This window comes from Dipodomys spectabilis, unplaced genomic scaffold (assembly GCF_019054845.1).
Source record: "Dipodomys spectabilis isolate Male_0828 unplaced genomic scaffold, ASM1905484v1 ptg000235l, whole genome shotgun sequence".
Lineage (NCBI taxonomy): Eukaryota > Metazoa > Chordata > Mammalia > Rodentia > Heteromyidae > Dipodomys > Dipodomys spectabilis.
The window spans coordinates 4,377,184-4,391,296 of NW_024870912.1; the positions used below are offsets into that span (position 1 = coordinate 4,377,184).

The 14,113-nt window shown below is 43.8% G+C and overlaps 1 protein-coding gene and 1 non-coding gene across 2 annotated transcripts in view; both read left to right on the forward strand.

The window, feature by feature from the left end:
• The window catches only part of Mtcl1 (microtubule crosslinking factor 1), a 132,977-nt gene that overhangs the window by 78,783 nt on the left and 40,081 nt on the right, over positions 1 to 14,113 (forward strand). Inside the window, exons 6-7 of the mRNA XM_042699201.1 lie at positions 712 to 873; positions 13,494 to 13,724. Of these exons, the coding sequence (XP_042555135.1) occupies positions 712 to 873; positions 13,494 to 13,724 (393 nt within the window). The remainder of the gene's footprint in view (positions 1 to 711; positions 874 to 13,493; positions 13,725 to 14,113) is intronic.
• LOC122124484 lies at positions 5,171 to 5,295 on the forward strand. The gene has a single exon (XR_006150566.1). It is a non-coding gene; the product is annotated as a small nucleolar RNA SNORA51 (small nucleolar RNA).

Sequence of the window (14,113 nt, forward strand, 5' to 3'; positions counted from 1 at the left end):
CAGATACCAACTCCTGCCACAGTCAGGATGGTTAGCAGACTCGCTCATAAGCATCCGAATCCCTGCATGGGTTTCTCCCCAGAGGGACACAGTGCAGTTCTGAGAGGCCTTAGGTGACCCAGGCCCACTCACTCCCACTGGAAGATAAGCCAGGCTTGGGGAGAGGCGCCCCCATTCTGAGAGAAGGTTGTTTTTGATGGAAATTCCCACTGCCGGCTCACCCCTGCTGCCCTCCTGTGCTGCTGAGGGCAAGGCATGGAGGGGCTCACAAGGACCGCTTTCCCAGGCATCACCCTGGGTGCATGGCCCAGCTGCCACCCTGGACTGTGCCTTGTGCTGCTCAACCCACAAGTAAGGAAGGCAGAGCCTGTTTTCTGTGTCCCTCATGGCTAGTGTGCTCTCCATTGAGTCGTATGTGATTCTGTGTCTCCATTGCACGCGCTTCATCCATTACTAGTGTTTGCATTTCCCCACCCTTTCTCTTCTCAATTTCTAGATACTTCATTCCATCTTCATTTTACTTCTCATTTTCCTTTGCCACTGTGTTTACACTGGTTTTCCTGTTCATGATTTTGTCTGGTAGTTTTTTCATTGTCTGCCTTACCTGTTTTGCTTTATCCACCTCCCTACCCTTTATCTGCTTGTCCTCTGTTTCTTGTTTAAAAATCGAAATCTAAAAACACAAACAAATCCCTCCCGTGCACCTAACAGTGGAAACTGAGAGATCAGCTGGAGTGGTCGCTCTCTCAGGAGCGAGGGGACGAGAGAGATGGCCTGCGCCTCCGAGCTGCCGCACGAGAGCTGCACCGCCGGGCTGACGGGGATGTTGGGAACCACCGGCCTGGAGGCCAGAGCGGCTTCAACCTGCTAGAGGTGAGTGTGCTAGCTGAAGGCCCATGACCAGTACCCACCTTGCCGTTCCACCTCTTTCTACCCATTTTCTGTGTGTCTGGCTGTGTGAAGTTTCCCACGGGACAAGGTCCTTAGGCAACGTAGAAGGAAGACCTGGAACCAGGTAGAACTTAACCTGTAGTCAGAATCCATTGCAGGTAATGACAAGCAGATATGTACATGGGTGCGTATGGGTGACCCGCAACTGTCCTTGTCAAATGGGAGGGATAGCTCACAGCAACATCCTCCCCTTCTTCACCCTCCAGAACTGGACACCAAAGTCACAGAGGTGCCTGGAGGGGTGAGCAGACAGGCTGGATTGACTTGCAAGTGTCCAATGGCTTCCTGCCCTACAGCAGAGAAGGCAGAATCTTTGTTGGTCTAGAAGAAGCTTTCCTTTTCTTCTATTCTTCATTGCCTGTGTCTCATATGACTTGCCCCATGGTCTCTGGGAACATTTATTTTGGCCTATTGGTAGAATCAAGGATGTTTTCTATCCCACTTGTGGCATCCTCAGTCAGCTCTGTTACCATAGTAACAGCTTGTACACACAACTGCAGCCGCCTTCATTGCTGAAACTATCTGTGGTTCTGTAAGAAGGGAGCTTTGAAACAAGGCACCCCACACAGAACAGAAAGGTCTGCCCCAGCAGCAGGCCTTGGCTGGATCCCTGCCTGGCACTCAGGGTATTGGCATTTTTACAGTGGCACATTCTCTATTAGAAAAGGGCATGTCTTCCTAGACACAGAAGAATCTCCTCTCTTAATACTGAGACATGGGAGTAACTCCCCCAGGGCAGAGCTGAGAGAGAGGTATAACAGCTGGAAGCAAACAGATCACCAGGCAAAAAAGCTGGTCTGTGTAATTAAAAATGTCACCCCAGGTCCATGTGGTGTGCTGCTGGTGAAGTAGGAACCGATGCCATTATAGCATTAGCTACTGTGGGGCCGTTGCTCCTCCCACAAGAGACCAAATGGGTCTGATTTGTGGCATTTCCCCTGGCCTTGGTAAGAGAGTACATTATGTCTGCACCTTTGTGCACACAAGGACATGAAAATCATTTTCTAAAAGCTTAAACAAAAGCTAAAAAGTATTAGGAAACACCATGTACAGTCCTGTCCTGTCATCCTCATGTTAACTGAGAGGCCAGAGTCACCTGAGAAGGTGGCAGACAGGTCCATACCCCTGAGGAAAATAAATGTGGTACCACTCTGTGTACTAAAGAGGTGCGGCAGGAGATGCTCCCCACACCAAAGAGCCAAGCACACACTTGTGTAGCCTTGTGGGAAGCAGACAGTCTTAGCATGCCCATTGGAGGGGTGTAGGGTGCCACCATAGGCAGGTCAGGAACTGGAAAGGTCACCTGGTGAGAACACCCATTTTGAGCATCTGCCATCTTACATTTAACATGTCCTGAACAACATTGTTAGACACAGAGTTAGGCAATGTGACATCATACCCACTTCAGTTTGTGATGTTTCAAAACAGCAAGTCAGATGTTCCTCTCTTTTATATCAGAAGCAAAACAGAATAGCCAAATGTTTGGGACATTCATTTATTTTCCCCATGGATTTAGTGAGTTAACCCATATGACTTACTGGAACTTTCCCAGGAAGTACTTTTGTTAGCTTGTACTGTGTGCAGGGTCATCCCCTGAGAATGCTGGATATGTGGGCAGTTACAAACTCAAAAGGCTGGACAGAGAACCTCAGGAAGGTCCATTTCCCAGCCTCTAATTAAGGCTATTGCACCAAGCTAATTTTAGCAGGGGTATTGTAGAAAATTACCAATGTGGTTTTTCAGGCAAGTCTCATGGCTTCTACTTTCTCATCTGTGAGGCTGTGAGGTATAAGGGTCCAATACTGCCTGCCTCATCGTGTAGGGGGAGGTGACTTCCAGAACCAATGAGCTGCTAAATGAGGAAGTGTCTCAAAAATACCAAATGCTGTGACCCTGAAAAGGAGGGTTAATATAAAGAGAAGCCACTATGTGCCAACTTTGTAGAGTGCCAGCAGGGCCGCCATCCTGGTATCAGTTTTCTGTGCCCTTTCTCCTTTTCCACAGTTTTTTCCCAATCCTGGGTCAGAACCATAGCTCAGGCTGTACACAGCTCCTTTTCCAGGGGCCCCTCATTCAGGCCATGTTGTATCCAGTCGTGGCTAGTGAAGCTCTGTGAGTATTGGAGATCTTCTGACACTGGAGCAATAATCAGGTGCCACACAAATGCATGCATCCCAGAAAGTCAGCTCGTAGCACGGAGAAAAATAAAACACTTGGCTAAATGACAAGGACAGGCAACATCCACAAGAGGCAGATGAGCCACGCTGGATGGTACCATATGGTGACATGGGGATCGCTGACACGTGTAATTCAGTTAAAGCAAAGGAGAATGGCTGGTCTTTAGACTTACTCTCTTGTTCCATAATGAGGAAAATGAGGCCTGGGAAGTGAAGCCTTTACTAATGAGCCTCTAGGCAAATTGGTCACAAACTAGATTCTGAGCTCTGGCAGAGAAGCCAGTCAGCACCGAGCCTGGGCTGTGTTTCTAGTCACCGTCAGGGGATTGACCATACAGCCAGCTACCTGCCTTGGTAGTCATTTCACTTTCTTATTTTAACGGAAGGCCTAGTGGAGGGAGCATTGTTTCCTAGAAGGGACTGGAGTGGTAATCAGGACTCATGAGTCCTTCCTCTTTCATCCTTCCCTCTGACATTTGTAGTCACAAAGGCATTTCACATGGAAGAGAAAACTTGAGAATGCAAACACAGTCTATTTTGAAAGAGGCTTTTCATGAAGCCCCTTCAATATGTCCACAGTGCTTCCTTTGGCTAGAAGGGCTGATTGTCAGTCCCTATAGGGCCTGGATCAGGGATGATGCCATAGTCTGGCTAACCTGGTTGTGAAATTTATGTTTATGTGAAAGGGCACATTTACAAGAACTAATGAAAAGACCCCTAAATTCATTGTGAGCAGTATATGTTTGTGAAAAGCTATCATGGAAATGGCACACAGAGCTCCCCTGGAACAGCAACTCAACCCAAAAAGGCTCTCTGTGTTAAAGACTCCATGACTCAGTCACTGACAAAAGACAAATGTGCCCCTTCCCTTCTTTTCTTAACCTCCCCTCTCCTCCCTTTCCCTCTTCTCCTCTTCTCCCTTTTCCCCCCTTCTTCTTTCCCCTTTTGCCCTTCTCCCCTCACCAGCTTCCTCCCTCCCCCTTCCTACCTCCCCTCTCTACCTGTCCTTCTTCTCCCTTCCTCTACTGGCCCCTCCTTTCTCTCCCTCTCCCCTCTCTTTCCTTCCTTTCTCTTCCCTTGGATGGGAAAGGATAGAACTCAGGGCCTTGCAGATGCTCTGCCTGGGGAGTACACTGCCACTGGGCCACACCCTGAGTCCCAGCCCCAAATATTCTGATCCTGAAAGAGGCCAGCATGCAGTTGAATACAGTTAAAGATGTGCTGCTAGCAGTTGTCTTTATGTCCTCTTAACACTGCCCTTTAAATAACCACTGACTTTGTCCTCTGGCCAACTACTTGTAGCTGTGTGGAGTCCTCTTTGTGCTCCTTGTCATTAGTTACTGGGGGGTTGGGAAGATGGCAACAGTACTAGCACAAAAGAAGAGACAGCTTTGTGAATTTCTGAAGTTGTCTATAAAGATTAAGCCCCATTTGTGAATTTGACTTTAGACATTTTCATATTTGGGGATAGAGAAAGAAGATAAGTTGTTAGTTTGGAAGATGATATTTTAGCCATGTTTAAATTACAGTAGTACCAACAGCAGCAGTAATAACACCAAGGAGATAAATAAAAGTCTGTCTTTTACTGTCAGCGGACAGGGAACTGCTGCTCGGCTGCCACCCATCACTACACTTAGAGAAAGCAAGGTGTATCCAGGCCAGCTTTCTTTTCTTTTTCTTTTTTCTCCCCTTTTCTTTTGTTCTTTTCCTTCCTTCTTCTTTCCTCCCTCTCTTTTCTTTTCCTTTCCTTCCTTCCTTTCCTTTCCTTCCTTCCCTCCCATCCCTCCCTTCCTCCTCCACTTCTGGCTTTTTGCTGGTTAACTGGCAAGTCTCATGGACTTTTCTCCTTGAGTTGGCTTTGAACCTTGATTCTCAGATCTCAGCCTTCTGAGTAGTAGCTAGGATTGCAAATGTGAATCATCAGCACCTAGCTGGGTTAACATTCTTAACACAACCACAGCTAGAATAAACAAAAGTCAGAGCCCCCAAACATCCACAATTAATACAACTATGTAGACCTTAACTACTAAAAACTAAAGATAGGCTTCCTGATGCTTACCACAGGCTATATTGCACTATATAGAAAGAGGAGGCAGAGTAAACCTACCCCTCATATACACCTCAGCAGGCCCAGTGCCTGGTGTGTATTGTGAACAAGAAGACTTGGGGAAAAAAAATCCCAAAAAACTAAAGACAGCCCAACAGACTTCAGAAGCCTGTTCATCCCTGTAGATATTGATTGGCCAGATGCTAGCACCGTGTGCTGGCCTCTTCCCCTGTACCTCCCATTAAACATGCTGAGAGATTCACATTTGTGAAGAGCACAGTGTATAGAATTTTTCAGGTGGAATGTGCCAGGCCCCTTAAAAATAGTTCTGAATGAGAAGTGGCCAAGCACGGACACTGGTCAGATTTCACACATAAATGAAACCAAGCCTGTGCCCAGAGGATTGAGTTTCTGGGCCAGAAATCTCAAAGAGCTTTTCTCCCTGGCTCCTCATTTTATCCTTTAATCATCGAAGCACACCGAGCATCTGAGATCACTATGCCTCAGCTGTGAATACCAACCGCAGAAAAACTGTGTGGGATTTATGCCAAGTATTTGTACACATGTGTTGACCTCATAGCCCGCGTTTGAAAGGAGTGGTGGCAGAACTGGCAAGGATAAAATGGAGCTCACCAGAAGTGAAGTCATGGTAATGGAAGCATTGTAGAGTCCTGGTGTGTAAGTTGCATTGCTGAGTATTTATTATAGGGCCCATAATGAAAAGCATTTCTGTATTTTGTTTTGTTTGCTGGTACTGGGACTTGAACTCAGGCCCTTGTTCTGACTTGGTTTGCTTGCTCATGGCTGGTGCTCTACCACTAGAACTACATCTCCAACTTGACTCTTTTCTTTCTGTTTATTGAGATAGTGATGTTATTTTCTGAATCATGGGCGGGGGGGAAATTAAGCTAGCTTCTTAGGAGATGTCTAGAAATGTCCTCTATGTAGGCCTATCAGAAGTTTTATTTCACAGCATTACACAGACTCTGTGGGCATTCAGAATGCTAACAAGGGGGAAGAGTGGTCATGATATCAAGATTAATATTGTCACAGCTTCAGAAACAAGTAGGCATGGTATTTTTTTTTTTAATATACCGCACAGGGGCTCAAGCCTTTAATCCTTGCCATTTGGGAGGCTAAGATCAGGAGATGGTGATTTGAGACTCGCCCGGACAAAAAAAGTTAGGAGACTCCATCTTGACCAATGGCTGGGCATTTCAGTGTGTGCCTGTTATCTCAGCAGTGTGAGAAAGTACAAAGAGGAGGATTGCAAATCGAGGCTGATCTGAGCATACTGTAAAACCTTATCTTATAAAATTAACACATGAAAGGTCTGGTGGAGTGGCTCAAGTGGTAGAGTGCCTGTCTAGCAAGTGTGAGACCCTAAGTTAAAACTCTAGTATTGTAAAACCAAAATACATCAACAGCAAAACTGCATTCCCAGATCAGGAGGCATTTGTGTAGTGTATGATCAGGATCATAGGTAAGTGAACAAGGGATGGGTTTTAGAATCAAGCCTTTGGGAATTTAGTGATGAAGGAATGTGCTTATTTTCCTAGAGGAAATTTATATGTTGTATGAAACGTTCCCCGAATGTATGTACTTGTATGCAGTTATGTGGCAATAGAGTCATTCTAGATGGAAACTTTTGCTATAATGTGTTTGTATTTTGTTCTTTGTAACACTGGAGTGACATTGGCACATTGGCTAGGAGTGGCTGTCAGGAATTTTAATATTCCATTAGCCAAAAGGAATAATCCAAGAAAATAAACTTCTGATAGGCCTAGATAGAAATCAGACATTCTTGGCCAACACCCTCACAAGACCTCAAGGGTCCTCTTCTGTGACCTCTCAAAGGTGTGGCTAAAACAGGATAGCCATATAATGAAATATGAGGCTTATCTACTTGTTTGAAATAATAAAATGTTTATTAAGATTGAAGCCAAATCAAATAGTTTAGTGTAATATGGATTAAGTAGCCTTAATTTGAAATCCAGAATTCTCCAAAATCCAAAACTTTTTGAGCTACCCACATGACTCCAGAGAGATAAAATTCTATACTACAAAAATTTATGCACTGAATGTTTTTGAAGATTTTATTAAGTAATCTTCAGTCCATGTGTATAAAGTACATACAAAACACAAATGGATTTTTTGTTTAGACCTGGCCTATCCCAATGTGAATCATATACATGCAAAAAATATAACTACAAATAGAAAAATAGAAATACAAATGCAAAAATACAAATACAAAAAAAGTCTGACATGTTAATCTCCTGGCCCCAAGCATTTTTGGATAATGGATACTCAACCTGAAAATAGAAATTAATTTGCATTGATTATCCTTTTTCTTTATTAAACTTGATTAGGACATTTGTTTTAATGCCTTAAAGGTATAAAGCTTTCTGATGGTACCCAATGCATTGAAATGTGAAGGGCCTTTGCATTTTAAGTTTGTAGAATAACATGTAACTGGAAGCTAAAGCTGGTAGTCAGCAGTCCAGACCACATGGAAACATTGCTGCAAGTAGGAAACACCTGAACTCTGCAGCTCTTTCTTAAGGACAGGGTTCGATGGCTTCATTTACTGCTTTGACTCCAGTGCCTAGTACTCTTGAGTACCCAATCAGTATTGGTTGAATAAAACAGAAAATATCCTTTTATTTATATAACTGAGTTATCAGGACAGTCAGAGTAATCCTTAAGACTGGAATTTATTTTAGAATTGAAAATGAAAGTATTATCTGATCATTAGGTGGATGGATTAAGAGAATAGTTACCAGAATTGGTAACCAGGACTCTTGGTTGCAGTAGCTCCAAGGGAACTAGAGACTAGGCCACGTGCCTAACACCTGCCAAGAGACATGAATGAACAGGAGAAACATTAGCCTATAGTTGCCAGGCAGGAGGGCGACAATAGGACACTCAACCACCCACCAAGGGCTCTGAGTTGGGAATAGAAGGAGTCAGAGCCGGGGTCATGGTCAAGTTTTGAAGTGATCTTGCCTATTTGGTATGGGAAGGCCCAAGGAATTGGTATCTTACTGATGCCTCCTGCAAACACAAAACTAACCTTGGAGGTATAATCTCATCCAACACATAGGAGACACATAGACTACCCATTGAAAATGAACTCACCATGCAGAACAACAAGCACACAATCAAAAAGCTATCTGACAGGAGTAAGCACACTGTAGGATTTGACTCAAGGCCTTCAAAGTTATCAAATAAGACACTGTGCAATAAGTGTGTTCAAAACTATAAAAGACAAGCAAACAAGAGACAAGAAAAAGTTGCTACCGTTAAAAATCCACACATTTGAAAGTAATAACACAGGGCTTTTAGAAATGAAAAACTAGTCACTGGGGTAAACTCAACCAATAGAGAAATACCTCTTTTCAAAGAAAACTCAGATAAAAGATTAATTTCCAGCAACTGGCAACTTAAGCATTTAATGTTCTCAGAAGTTCTTGGGTTTCTTTACAGTTGGATGAGTTTCAATCTAGCTTTTAAAATTTGATTGCAAAGTTGATGAATCCCAGGGGTCTCTGATTTCCTTCCCTTCATTCTTCCTCTAAGTGTTCTCCATTACCCAGCAGTGCTAAGTGAAGGGCTTTCCACATTTGTTTCTACATTTCCTGTTTTGGGGGCATGATCTTCACTCATGACAACCACATAGCCTCAGATCCTGGAGAGGAACAGTGATCCCCTGGGAGAGAAAGAGCCAGGGAAATGACATGGTTTTATTGCAACAGTCCACTCTAATTCCTAGCTTTATAAATCACCTATCTTCAAGTAGCTCAAGTGAGTGGGCAAATATCTTGCTTTAATTTTAATGATGCTTAAAATTTTTAGTATCACGGCTTCCATCTTTTAAAAACAAAACACATTTTAATTTAAAAAGTAATGACTGAGTTCTCTCCCATGGCCGTATGGACTTGAGGATTAAGTCACCACCAACAAAAATACAAATTCTGTGTCTGGTTTTAGCCTGAATATAATATACAGATGTCTTTGTGTTGTTCCTCCTGGGCAGTTTGTACCCTTCAGAGGCTTAACAGTAGTATTTGGCCTTAGGAAGAGCTCTACCCCATCTACCCTGAGCACCCAGAGTCACATTGCCCAGGTGAATGGAAGGCATGTTTGGTAGATAGGGTAATCCCTAATAAGCACATACCTGAACAGAATTGTTGTGCAACCTAGGAGGTCCCTATATGACTCAGGAAGTGAATCTACACAGCTGAGTGATAGGTGGCCATTCTTGACTCAGTTCTACAACTAGCATATTTCAAAACCTAGAAGCTGCTATATTGGCAAGGACCCCCAACTGTAAACCCTGCCTGGCTTCCTTTTCTGGGGCTAGTTTGTGGTGGTTGGGGGTGAAGTTCAGATGCCAAAGCTCCACTTACACTCTGCCTCTAGGTGAGAGATAGAGGTGAAGGGCAGGAAGAGTAGCCCATGACCTCGCCCCACAGGTAGCCTGGCGCTCCGAGTGTCAGGCTCCCCTGTGAGAAGCCCCAGGGGAGGTGGCCACAGTCACTCCACTGCTGCAGCCCCACGTGCTGTGTCTCCCATGTATGTCTCAGCTTGTACGGATGTCTGTCCTGTGTCATCACGTCAAGCAGAGTTCTCATTTCCACTAAACCCCTTCCTTTATCCCACTGATAGCTCAGGGGCCCCCCTGTTTTACCTGAGCAGAGTGTTTCGATAGAAGAGCTACAGGGTCAGCTCGTGCAGGCGACCAGACTGCATCAAGAGGAGACAGAGGCATTTACAAACAAGATCCACAAGGTAAATATTTCACAGGCATTTCAACACAATTGCTTCTTAGCCTGCAGCCTTCCTCAGAAAAGACATCAGTATGCATTTGTAAAGAATGCTGTCAATCACGTACAGGCTAAATGACCCATAAGCATATGGACATATCACCCAGTTGTGCTCCCTCCCCCTCCCCAAAGTTCCATAAAGACAACTGCTCATTTCTCTGCTCTGTGGGACATTTTTCAATACACTTGTCTCACACACTGCAGGTTGCTTTGTGGATTTCAATATACTTGTCTCACACACTGCAGGTTGCTTTGTGGATTTTTTTTCTTTGGTCGGTCGTGGGTCTTGAACTCTGGGCACTTTCAGCTCTTCAGCTCAATGCTAGGTCTCTCCCACTTGAGTCACAGCACCACTTCTGGCTTTTCTGGTGGTTTATTGGAGATAATCATTTCATGGGCTTTCCTGCCTGGGCTGGCTTTGAACAGCGATCCTCAGATCTCAGCCTCCTGAGTAGCTAGGATTACAGGCATATGCCACTGGCACCTAGCTGCTTTGTGGATTCTCAAAATCACAAATGGTATCAAAACCCTTATATTCTATGTTTGCCAGTTCTGTATGTATGCGGACCTATGATCAAATTTAACTTACAAATTAAACACAATAAAAGACTAACAACGACTGATCATAAAATATAGCCATTATAACAACACATGATAGTTAATCTTAATTAAAATTTATGGCAGGGCATATATGCCTATAACCTCAACACTTTCAGAGGTAGAGAAAGGGAGGATTGCAAAGCCAGCCTGGGCTTTATAGCAAGATGTAATTTTAAACTGAATTGCCCTTCTTGGACTTTTGATTTAATATTACTGGACTGTGATTGATTTTGGGTAACAAACCACATAAAGCAAAACTTAAGATGAGAATAAAGGAGTGTGTTTATGGTATTAGGAAGCCTTCTCATACCTAGTCTAACTTTACCACAAACTAATATCAAATCCGGGCCTTAAATGCAAATGGAATTAGGTCAGTCACACTGATTGTCAAGCCAGTTTTTTTTTTTTTTTTTTTTACTGAAGCATAGACTCACCCTAAACCATTGTCTTGAAGAAGCTGCCAGTAACTGAGCTATGGCCTGGTTAACTCTTTAGCCATTTTCAAATAACCTAATACAGGCTAATTTTCTGTTATCCACTAAATCCTTTCCCAGAGTTCTCAGTGGAAGGGACTCCACAGATGCAGGCACTTCTAGTTCCAAGCATCCCCAGGACATTGCGATCTCTGATACCCTCATACCTAATTAAATTGGAGATGAATATCTAGGCTCAGAATTTCCATAGCTACTTCTCCTTTTTATATTCTTGGAAGATAGCTGCTTCTTTAAAACAAAACAGAGAAGTGGATCCTGAATGGTGTGTCCCTTGATGTTTTACTGTGCACCATGAAGGACCCAGTGTATCTTGGAATCTACTTTGGCAAGGAGTCTGTGTTCTATGCCTATGGCTGTGTGATGACTGAGGCCAGGGGCATCTGAGTGGGTCACAGGGGATTGGCAGAGCTGAAGGCTAGGACTGAGTGTTCTCCGCTGTCTCACATAACATTACCAAAGGAAAATGACTTGGTCACTTAGGAGACAGATTCCTAATTTAAATTGTTCATTTATTTAGCATAGCCTCCAAAATATCTTGAAACGTGAGCTTATCAGTGAAGATGCTAACTAAGACAGTGGCAAGGCCCCTGTATATGTAACACTGGGTTCACCATCGAGGAGTATGCTGAAGATGAAACTTCAGAGTGGGAGGTTTTGTTCTCTGGGCATATTCAGAAGTGAAATGGAAGTATCCTCTTATGTCCCTAGGGGAAGGAAGACCTAGCTGTGTGATTTTAAGAGGCACTTGAGGCCTCCTAAGGGACACTGATAGGAGGAGAAAGAGAGGGAAAGGAGAATCTGGATGGGAGAAGATGCTGCATACAAAGGGCATGGGACTGCCCCTTGAAGGTGTAGCATCTGGAGTCTCAACACCTTTCCATCATGTCTTCAAAGCGGCTTGTGCAGCCTTCATGTAGTCTCCAAGGAAACTGGAGCCTTCCCACTGTGAATCAGTTGAGAGCCGAGCAGAGGAGGAGCTGCAGACATGAAATTTCCAGTGTACCAAGTTACCCTTCACTCTGGACTCGTGCATTCTTGTGTCCACACCAGCCTCAGACCTCTGAGAACTGCCGAGGTGGTGGATAAAATTGCCAGTGTTTAGCTGTACATGTACAGCGGGTATTAGGACATTGGCTATGGGCATCTGTAGAACTCTGGCCCTGCCCAGAGCCCTCACATTCCTCATGACTGGCCTTCATTTAATACTTCAACCATCTGGGTAGCATTCACAGCCAGCCATTAGTCCTATCCCAGGGTTCCTGAGAATTACTAGTATATTGGCTTTTAGCATAAGAAGGAGTGTTAAATCAGGAGAGGGAATCTAATAAATGGTAAGGCTGACATTCTAACCCCAGTTTTGGTTTGTTGCATGGAAGCCTTTGCTCTCATGTGGTTACGGCTACTACAGAGATTATTCTTGTACCTTTAGTTGCAAAATGGGATTTTATTTGCATCCTTTGGCCTAGTCAGGATTGATGCCTAATAATTTTTGATGGCTTCGAAGCATGCCAGTAGGTGTTTAGAAAGAAAACAGGAATGTAAGCCAGAGATTGGTGACTCACACCTGTAACCCTATCTATTTGAGGAAGCTGAGCTCTGAGCATTGAAGTTTGAAGCAAGTTTGGGCTGAAAAATGCATGAAACTCCAATTAATCAGCAAAATTCTGGACTAGAGGCTCTACTGAAGAGAGAGTGCCAACTGTGAGTGAAAAAGAAACTTAGCTGAGCCCAAACAAAAAAACATGCCACCAAATTAAGAACCAGGAATTTTGTTATTTCCCTCAGAGATAGGCATATCTGATAGGAACATTAAATCTTAAATGTGGACATAATTACCACCTTGTCTTTTTGCTCACAGTTACAGGCAGAATCTTTTCTGTTCCAGCCACTCTGGCTTCCCAGCTCTTGGTGGACTTTCCATCAGCTTGATATTCTCTGTTAGAGGTGAGGAGCCATGGTGCTCAGAAAGTAAAAGCAAAGGATTGGCTTTTTGGCATTCAACATGCCTTGTGTCACATACTTGCACAGAGGAAAATTAGAATGACTTTAATGACTGTAAGGTACACATCCAAAAAACAAGTCTCCTGAAAGGATTTAGAAATAATCTAAAATCACTGTGAGATATTGACAGCAATAAATGTCTACAATTTCCTCCCTAGAAACAGTACTTGCTTCTGATCACAAAATGCTTTAAGGATTTTTTACATAGTAAACATTTCAAGTCATTTATCACCTTACATGTATAGGGTGGGGAGGGGAGGGGAGGAATGCTCCTGTATTTCACATCCTCTTTGAAAAGTGGTCTAGATTGACCAACAGTTTGTAAAGCCCTCTAGTTGTGTTTGGGTGGCAAATTGAAGAAGACACATGTTACAGTTCCTCTTTACTCTTGTTCAAGATGGAGGAGGAGCACCTGTATGCCTTGAGGTGGAAAGAACTGGAGATGAACAGCCTGGCTTTACAGAACACCCTCCATGAGCGAACTTGGAGTGATGAGAAGAATCTGCTGCAGCAGGAGCTTCGGTCCTTAAAGCAGAACATTTTCCTCTTCTATGTCAAGCTCAGGTGGCTACTGAAACACTGGCGGCAGGGGAAGCAGATGGAGGAGGGAGGAGAGGATTTCACTGAGGTAATGCCACTCTGGAATTCATTCTCTTTGTGTGCTTTGTTCTTGACCCTCAGACACTGTTGCCCTTCACTTCCTACAAAACCATGTTCTGTTATTTTCAATTATTTTTGTAAATTTCAGTCCAGGCTATAGAAATGCAATGGCTTGTCCAGGTATACATGTAATCAAGAATTCTGTGCTGTGCTTTGACCTAGCTCTGTTCTAGAACGAAGTGTTGCTGTCGTTTCCTTTGTTGTTGGATTTATTAATCTACTGAGGTGCTCTGCCTGATATCTCCTTTACCATCTCACTCAACCTTGCTGTTTATAATAGCTAGAATTAAGCCCAGTGAGAACCATGTGATGAAAATGCTAAGGACCGTGGAGTCCCTATCCCTACGCTGTCCAGTG